The 10,054-nt window shown below is 37.5% G+C and overlaps 1 protein-coding gene across 1 annotated transcript in view; it reads left to right on the top strand.

Annotated features, from left to right (window-relative positions):
* Positions 1 to 10,054, top strand: part of LOC105173512 (sacsin) — a 30,526-nt gene that overhangs the window by 9,190 nt on the left and 11,282 nt on the right. The window contains exons 4-9 of the mRNA XM_020698017.1: positions 1 to 3,368; positions 3,600 to 5,080; positions 5,221 to 5,484; positions 6,603 to 6,823; positions 8,715 to 8,986; positions 9,991 to 10,051. The exon at positions 1 to 3,368 is cut by the window's left edge and continues 31 nt beyond it. Coding sequence (XP_020553676.1) covers positions 1 to 3,368; positions 3,600 to 5,080; positions 5,221 to 5,484; positions 6,603 to 6,823; positions 8,715 to 8,986; positions 9,991 to 10,051 — 5,667 coding nt within the window. The remainder of the gene's footprint in view (positions 3,369 to 3,599; positions 5,081 to 5,220; positions 5,485 to 6,602; positions 6,824 to 8,714; positions 8,987 to 9,990; positions 10,052 to 10,054) is intronic.

The raw sequence follows: 10,054 nt of genomic DNA, 5'->3' as shown, positions 1-10,054 counted from the left end.
GCTGCTTTCAGTGACTTATTTTTGGAGCTAGGTATTCAGGAATATTTGCGGCCTTCTGATTATGCAAATATATTATATAGAATGGCCATTAAGAAGGGTTCCACTCCTCTGGATTCTGGGGAAATTGCTGGTGTTACATTTATTGCCCAACACCTCGCTGAGGCTCACTTTTATGAAGATCAAACTGATATATATCTTCCAGATGTATCATGCAGACTACATACTGCAACAAACTTAGTCTACAATGACGCCCCCTGGTTGCTTGAGTCTGATGGTTCTGAAAACTTATTTGGCAGTGCAGCTATATCCTTAGGAGCTAAACAAACTGTTCATAAATTTGTTCACGGTAATATTTCTCATGATATCGCTGAGAAGCTTGGGGTACGCTCCTTTAGGAGGATTTTGCTTGCAGAGAGTGCTGATTCGATGAATTTAAGTTTGTCTGGGGCTGCTGAAGCATTTGGGCAACATGAATCTTTGACAACCAGACTTAGACATATACTTGAAATGTATGCTGATGGGCCTGCAGTTCTCTTTGAGTTGGTACAAAATGCTGAGGATGCTGGAGCCTCCAATGTGACCTTTTTATTAGATAAAACTCATTACGGTACCTCATCTCTTCTTTCACCTGAAATGGGAGACTGGCAGGGCCCAGCTCTGTATTGTTTCAACGACTCTATTTTCAGTCCACAAGATCTTTACGCCATTTCTCGCATAGGCCAGGAAAGCAAACTAGAGAAACCATTTGCAATTGGAAGATTTGGGCTAGGATTTAATTGTGTTTATCACTTTACTGATATCCCAACTTTTGTTTCTGGAGAAAATATCGTCATGTTTGATCCTCATGCTTGCAACTTGCCAGGAATTTCTCCAACTCACCCTGGACTCCGGATTAAATTTGCGGGAAGAAAGATTTTGGAACAATTTCCTGATCAGTTTTCTCCATTTCTACACTTTGGATGTGATTTGCAGCATCCATTTCCTGGCACTCTCTTCCGTTTTGCCCTCAGGAGTGCAAATGCTGCTTCTAGAAGCCAGATCAAGAAAGAAGTGTATGCTCCTTCTGATGTCTTATCACTGTTTTCTTCCTTTTCTGAGGTTGTTTCTGCAACTCTGCTCTTTCTGCGCAATGTAAAGACCATATCAATCTTTGTCAAAGAAGGGCCTAATAGTGAAATGCAGTTACTAAATTGTGTTCGTAAGGATTCTGTTAATGAGCCTGAAGTTGAAAGAAGTCAATTTCAGCACATTTTTAGCTCTATGTATGGGAACCAGCTAGATGGATTGAGTAAGGATCAATTCCTTCAAAAGTTGAGCAAATCTATTGATAGGAATGTTCCATGGAGGTCTCAGAAGCTTGTGGTGTCTGAGCAGAACCCTGCCGGTTGTAGGTCATGCTTGTGGTTAACTAGTGAATGCATAGGTAGTTTCCACGTGAAGAATAAATTGACAACTTTTGACAAGAAATTTTACAAGTTTGTGCCATGGGCATGTGTAGCTACACCCATAAACTCTGTGGAGATTGGGAAAAAATTGGGTGGGAGTGAGGGAAATTTGGATGAATCTTTTCCCGACACTGCTGACGTTCTGCAGAAACTTCAAGCTTCTACTCGCGCTACATTGGATTTTGATGGTCGTGCTTTTTGCTTCTTACCTCTTCCAATTAGTACCGGTCTTCCGGTTCATATAAATGCTTATTTTGAGTTGTCATCAAACCGGAGGGATATATGGTTTGGTGATGACATGGCGGGGGACGGGAAGATGCGCTCAGACTGGAACATGTACCTCCTTGAAGAGGTGGTTGCCCCAGCTTATGGTCATCTGCTTGAAAGAATTGCTCTGGAATTTGGCCCAAGCGATTTATTCTTTTCCTTTTGGCCCAAAACAGGAGGTTTTGGACCTTGGACCTCATTGATACGGAAGTTCTACCAGTTTGTGTCTGAGAGTGGTCTTTGTGTGTTATACACAAAAGCCCGAGGTGGCCAGTGGATATCAACCAAGCAAGCCATTTTTCCTGATCACAATTTCGATAAAGCATGGGAACTTTTAGAAGCGTTGTCTAATGCTGGTTTACCTGTTGTGAGCATTCCAAAGGAGATTGTTAGCAGATTTACGGAGATCTGCCCATCACTACATTTCCTTACTCCTCAGTTACTGCGAACTCTTTTAATTCGGCGGAGCCGTGAATTCACAGACAGAAATGCAATGATTTTAACCCTTGAATACTGCTTGCTCGATCTAAGAAGTCCAGTTGTATCAAAAAATTTCTATGGGTTACCCCTGATACCACTTTCAAGTGGTGCATTTGCAAAACTTGATAAAAGGGGATTGAGTGAACAAATTTATGTTACGAGGGCAGATGGATACGGCCTTCTCAAGGATTCTATCCCACATCAACTTGTAGACCGTGAGATATCTGATCATCTTTACCATAAGTTGTGTGCTCTAGCTGAAAGCAAAGATTTTAATATTTCTTTTCTGACCTGTCAACTGCTTGAAAATATACTTATGAGAGTAATTCCAGCAGAATGGCATTATGCTAAGCAGGTGCTTTGGGTGCCTGGTAATCAAGGCCATCCCAGTGTGGAATGGGTTAGACTTCTATGGAGCTATCTGAGATCGTCTTGTGAAGATCTTTCATTGTTTTCTAACTGGCCAATTTTGCCAGTTGAAAATAATAATCTTATTCAGCTTGTTGAAAATTCTAACGTGATCAGAGATGGTGGGTGGAGTGAAACCATGTCAGCGTTGTTGCAGAGAGCAGGATGCCTAATACTAAGGCGTGATATCCAAATTGAACATCCACAGTTGAAATATTATGTGCAGTCCTCAACAGCAATGGGTGTTTTAAATGCGTTGCTCGCAGTCACGGGTAAGCTAGACGACATTGAGGGCCTCTTTGGTGATGCTACGGATGGGGGACTGCATGAACTTAGAAGTTTTATTCTCCAATCCAAGTGGTTCTCTGATGGCTTGATGGATAGCACTCATGTCAATATTATTAAGCATATCCCTATGTTTGAGTCATTCAAAAGTAGAAAACTCTTATCTTTAAGTAGATCTCTCAAATGGCTTAAACCGGAATCTGTACGTGATGATCTTTTAGATGATGACTTTGTGAAACTGGATTCAGAGAAAGAAAGGATAATACTGGAAAAATTTTTAGGTATCAGAGAACCATCAAGGGTTGATTTCTATAAAGATTATGTTCTCTCTCGCCTGTGGGAGTTCATTTCCAAGGAGGGTTTTCTCTTAGGGATTTTCTGTGATATTAGATCCTTGATTACAGAGGATAACACTTGCAAAGAAGTGTTCTCTACAACACCTTTTGTTCAGGCGGCCGATGGAGCTTGGAAAGAGCCATTCAGGTGTGTTTGTTAATGCCTTTGCTAATGGTCTAGTTTTTCTTCAAATGCATGATATACAAAGAATTAGATTCTACTTCTTTCAAATAATTATTGCAAATATCCACTGTGTGTTAAGAAAATATTGTAAATCTGCATCCTTGTGCGTTGTTATTGCACGTAGATCTTAATCTTTAAGTTCCAAATTTACTGATATTTTTATGCCCCTAATGACTTATAACATGCTCTATATAGGCTTTATGATCCTCGGGTTCCTGAACTAAAGATGTTTCTCCATAAAGAAGCCTTCTTCCCTTCTGAGCCCTTCTCTGACCCTGAAATTCTGGACACTTTAGTCGCCTTTGGGCTTAGACAAACCTTGGGCGTTGCTGGTTTACTCGATTGTGCCAGGTCAGTTTCAATGTTATATGAATCAAGAGACTCTGAAGCAGTAATATTCGCGAGGAGGCTGCTTTCTTGTTTAAATGCAGTAACGTTGAAGCTATCTTATGAGGAGGAGAGTGGTCATTCTGTTGATACTACGGCATCTCAAGAGAATGCACTTCCTGGAGGAGGAGGAGAAGAGAAGTCGTCCGTGTGTGATTCTGTTGACCTCTTATCAAATGCTGTGGACTTTCATTCACTAGTTAATAACTTGGTTGATGATATGGATAGAGAAGACTTTTGGTCAGATCTGCGGTCCATCAGCTGGTGTCCTGTATATTCTGATCCACCGGTAGAGGGCCTTCCATGGTTAGCCTCAGCTCATAAAATAGCAGCACCACTTACAACAAGACCCCAATCACGGATGTGGATTGTTTCATCAAAGTTGCATGTGTTGGATGGTGAATGTTCTGAGTACCTACAGCAGAAGCTTGGTTGGTTGGAACCTCTTGATCTGCATACATTGTCTGCTCAATTAGTTGGATTATCTAAAATCTACAATGAGACCAGGTTGCAGTATGATACAGAACTGAAAAAGCAAATACCAATAATCTATTCCCAGTTGCAGAATTATGTTAGAACTGATGATCTGGCATTTCTTAAATCTTCGCTGATTGGTGTTAACTGGGTTTGGATTGGAGATGATTTTGTGTCCCCAGATGTGCTTGCATTTGATTCACCTGTAAAATTTAGCCCCTACATGTATGTGGTACCATCTGAGCTATCAATGTTCCAGGATTTGCTTTTGGCATTGGGTGTTAGACGTAGTTTTGATGTTTTTGACTATTTTGATGTTTTGAAACGGTTGCAAAATGATGTAAAAGGTGGCACTCTGTCAAGTGATCAGTTGAATTTTGTCCAATGTGTCCTAGAAACCATCGCAGATAACTACTTGGATGGCCCAGGACTAGAAAATCGCAGTACACTTTTGATTCCAGATTCTACTGGAGTGCTCATAGGTGCGGCAGATCTTGTGTATAATGATGCACCGTGGATGGAAACCAATTCTGTTGTTGGTAAACGTTTTGTGCATTCCTCTATCAGCCATGACCTGGCCAACAGATTGGGCATTCAATCACTTCGGTCCCTTTCTTTAGTGAGTAAGGAATTAACGAAAGATTTTCCATGCATGGACTATAACAAAATAACCGAGTTGCTTGAATCACATGGTGACTATGAGTTCCTTCTTTTCGACTTGCTTGAATTGGCTGATTGCTGCAAAGCCAAAAAGCTTCACCTCATCTTTGACAAGAGGGAACATCCACGTCAGTCTCTGTTGCAGCATAATCTTGGTAATGCATCGTGAGTGTTGATGGTTCTTCATATGCTTGATGTCTTTGTTGCTTGTTTGATTGTGAGCTTTAGCATTTCACTGATTATGGAACACTCTCAACTTGTGCTGAATCCTGTAACTGATTTCCAACCTACGCAGCCGAATTTCAGGGGCCTGCCTTGGTGGCAATCCTGGAAGGAGCCAGCTTAAGTGGAGATGAAGTAGCTAGTCTCCAGTTTCTTCCACCATGGAGTCTGAGGGGTGATACTCTAAATTATGGCTTGGGATTGCTGAGCTGCTTCTCCATCACTGATCTACCATTGGTCGTATCTGATGGCTACTTGTATATTTTTGATCCTCGAGGTGTAGCAATTGCCACGCCTTCAACACGCTTGCCTTCCGCCAAAGTTTTTCCTTTGAGAGGTATGCCTGGATAAGAATTAGTTGTGATATCATGCATTGTTTCCCGTGCAACATATATAGCATTTAATTAGGGATAATTATGTTGTCCTCTCCTATGGGTTGGTGTAGTTATTGGTAGACCCCCTATAGTTTGCTAATTACATTTAGTACGAAATGCATCCATTAGCTAAATTCACAGATTTTGCTGACATAAGCAAAATAATTGAATGAAAATCCATATTTAACCCCTAATAATTTATTATGTCTATTACCGACTTATTGCATGTTCACACTAATGTGTTTAAACATTTTATTGCATCCTGATCATGTCCTGGTCACATTTTTTAAGAATTATTATATCAGTGCTTATGTTGTAGTTTATTCAATTCAGCACGTCATTTCTTTTCTGTTTTTGTTGAAATCTTTATGGGCAAAGTCGGCTACTTCAAACTTTTGCCTGTGAAACTGGTTTTTGAGAACTTGTAGAGGTGCAAGTGATGCCCTACACTGAGATTGTTTTCCATGTTTCATCCTAATAACAACTTGCTGGTTGTCCTGCAACCTTGAAATAGTACAAGCATGCAAGTGGTGAACATTATTGGCCACATTTTTACAATTGTGAACTCTTAAAGATTAAAGAATATAATATTATCAAATTACAACTTAAATTAAAAATTGGTATGCTAAATTAAAAAAAATATATAATAAAGGAAAATTAATAGGAGTTCCTCCAAAGTTTCTTAAATATACATTACATAGACACCCCTTTTTATATTTCATAATTATAGTTACATCCCTTAGGGGCATTATGGTCCATAAAAATTATAAGATAGTAAGACCAGGTCAAAAGGACTGAAGGGGGAAAGTTTAACATTTGTGACAGTTTTAGTGAGTGAGTGTAGTTATGAAATATCGAGGGTTTCTTTGGTAATTTTACTATATTTCAAGCAGTGTTGGTGTAATTCTCCCTTTACTTCTCTTCCGTATCAAAGAAAGTGACAGGAACAATTTAATTAACAATTTGTATGGGAGAAAGTGAAAAAAAAAATGAATTATCTTTTTGAAGTCTTATTGCTGTATACAAGTCTTCGGTGTTGTTAAACAAAGAGTATACCAATGTTTCTTTTCTTTAATATCAGGTACAAAATTGACTGAGCGATTTCGTGATCAGTTCAGTCCAATGCTGATTGATGGAAATATGCCATGGTCATCAACTAATTGCACGGTCATACGTATGCCCCTTTCATCAAAATGCCTTGAAGATGGAGCTGAATATGGTTTTGCGAGGATGACTTTGATTTTCAACAAGTTCATGGAGCATGCTTCTAAAATGATACTATTTTTGAAATCAATTTTACAGGTAATTTCTGTTTTAAGTGGCCAAAATAAAGTTACTATGGAGATACATGTGGCTGAAGCAAAAACTGGGAATAATTTGAAGATTTGAAAATTAGCTTAAGAAAATGTGTTTGTGCAAGCAAAGTCTGAATTTCAATGCATAAAACTTTTATGTAGATTTATTTCCTTAATGAGGATGAAGGATTTTTATATGAAACTGAAGCCAATGCAAATTATTGTAAACCTTTAACGTTTTCTTCTTTCCAGTTGGGTCCAGGTATTTTAACAACTTTGGGTAACATAACAGGTAGGCTAACCGCATCAGAGGTGATAAGGGCTTTATTTGCCCTTCCAGCTAATTGAATGTAAAAATGAGCTCTATAAAAGAAATAAAAAAGAAACTTAGGTGTTTAAAAAGCTGACTCATCAGCTATGCCTTCTGAAATGCCAAGTCTTTTGGGTCTGTGACTCTGTACTCCAGAACATTCATAAGTCAACTCTGTCTCTGTCTTTGTAATCTAATGCGGACTAGCAAACAAGTGTAAAGATGCCACGTTTTGTAGAAAGAATAAATTTTTATATAACTTTTTTGTGTTTGTATGCATGCATTTTCACCGGAATAGATATCTGTACATCTCTTGTCAATTCTTACTATATCTATGCATCTGAGTACGTACTACCAATGCATATTGAGATGTTCATTACTATATAAACCTCTGAACAGCCTATTTCTTGGATGATAAGCATCCATCTTTGGCTGTTGGTTTTTGATAGTTCTGACCTCCCAGAAGAATTGATGTTAAAGTTTTGATCTGCTTGTCCATTTGACAAAATATGCATGTCAGTTTACAGGCATCATTCTGGAATTAGACAATCTGATTCGAAAATCTAACATGTAGAAGGGGCTTCTGAGAATGGACCCTTAAGGTTGCAACATTTTGCTGAAACAAAGTAAATTAAGTATTTACTATTTTTTGGTTGGCTGTTGAATTATGTGAAATTATTTTAGTGGACTAGGAAATTCTAAACTGTGAAGCGCATAAAGTTTTACATGTTGAGATGCGAGATTGACAGACTTATTTAATTTACTTAAATACCAATTGATAAAGTTGACATCTCTAGCAAGGTTACTTGGACCATTTAAAAGGGATATGTGATTGATCAATTTTATTGGGCAAAATATAGCTAAAATAATTTAATCTGTAAACAAGAAGCATAAAATGGATACTTTACCATTAAAAATAAATCATGTGATTAATCAATTGTTGGGTAAGAAATTATGGTAAGAATAGTGTACTATGTAAAAGGAACAGCAGAATAATTGATGGCTAAAGGACACTAAAATTGTAAACTGCATAGTTTAATTATAGCTGGAAGTTAAGTTGCTTAACCATTCTGTATATATCAAATGTGTTTTCTCCTTTTAGAAAAAAGTGAAAAATGCATTGCAGCAGTAAGAACTGCATGTTAAAAATGTTGCATGTAAAGGATAATTAAATAGATGAAGGTTTTACTTATCAATAATAAACCTATATAAGAAATTTATGATATTGGTATAATAATCAACAAGTATTACCCTAATGAATCACATAAATACAAGAAAACACTATAACTATTGATTAGTTTCTCAAATCTGTTTTTATAATACATCAAGATCAAAATAACAAATACAATTATTGTCTTTATTCTCTGACTTTATTGAGTGAAGAGATCATTTTTATGTTTGATTCTTATATAACAACCAGAATAGCTTGATCTGTAATTTCACTAAGACTGAGTAGCCAAAATAAGTACTTCCAGATTTCTTCAAAACTCTGAAGAAGTAACTTGAAAAACTGATGAGGTTCAGTTTATTCAGTGAAAAGAAAAATATATATTCTGCATTGTTGGCTGATTAATACTCCACTATACAGGTATCTTTGTTAACATGGGAGGAGGGGAGCCCACAACCAGGCCTTGATTATTCAATTAATATAGATCCTCTGTCTGCTGTTGTTAGAAATCCTTTTTCAGAGAAGAAGTGGAAGAAATTCCAACTATCAAGTATATTTGGCAGCTCTACTGCTGCAATCAAATTGCATGTCCTGGACTTGAACGTGGATGAGGGTGGAACTAGATTTGTTGATCGATGGCTAGTGGTGCTTAGCATGGGTTCTGGTCAAACAAGAAATATGGCACTTGATAGGTATGTGAGGAAATGAGGCAAGTAATAATTCTATTTACTAGAAAATGACTATTCAAACATGTATTAAGTTCAGCTATTTTACCAATGTGCATGTGACAGCAAGAATTTTAATCCTTCTTAATGAGCATCTGAAGAAACTGTGGAAGGCAATAAAGTATTGACTAACAATGTGTTGCTTGAGTGCATCTTTGTTTACCTATCTGCTTTCCGTTAAGACTCTTGCACCTTCAGTGATTATGATCATTTTGTGTGAGTCTGACCTTTAAGGCCTTTAGCATGAAGTGTTTGCCATAGGAATGCATGTCTATTTTCTATTAAAGGGACAGCAGACCTTTTTAACATCACTTACTGCCATAACTTTTTCTGCTGTACAGATGCTTGTTTATCTTAATATGCCTCTTGTGACTGTGTTGATCGATTTTGGTGAAATATGAGTGGTATTGCCTCCATGGGATCTCGTTTTTTCCTATTGTCACATCATATATCTAAATTGCTAATTTTCCTTTCTGCTTTCAAAGATCAAACATGATTTTTCAGATTTCTTGTGTTAACTAATAATTAGGATTATTCTTTTAAAGGTATATGTTCTGTTTGCATAACAAGTTTTGACATCTGTTCTCTCATGTGTTACTCTGCATTTTGTCAAGTAAATGTTTGAATATTATTTATGGGATTTGAGTATACTGAATGCCTCGAGAGTTGATTAACAAATCAAAGTGCCATCTGGATCTGTTAAAGTTATCTTTTGACTAAAGCTAGGATAATTTATTATAGAACCGAGCATATATATAGAAGTGGTCAAAGGCTAGGACTTTAGATGCTCCTAAAACATTCTTTGAATATCTGAACCATGATGGGTAATTCAGCAGGCCTCGTGTCATGCAACTGCCGACTTCAGAGACATAGCAAGCTGGTGATTTTTGAACTGTAGTGGATCCTTCCTCAAAATTAATACTTTCACTCAATAATTATGTTAACGGACTAATAATCTTTCATATGTGCAGGAGGTATCTTGCATACAACCTGACACCTGTTGCTGGAGTTGCTGCACACATATCACGAAATCGA

Source organism: Sesamum indicum, linkage group LG11 (assembly GCF_000512975.1).
Source record: "Sesamum indicum cultivar Zhongzhi No. 13 linkage group LG11, S_indicum_v1.0, whole genome shotgun sequence".
NCBI lineage: Eukaryota > Viridiplantae > Streptophyta > Magnoliopsida > Lamiales > Pedaliaceae > Sesamum > Sesamum indicum.
This window is presented reverse-complemented; position numbering and strand designations above follow the sequence as displayed.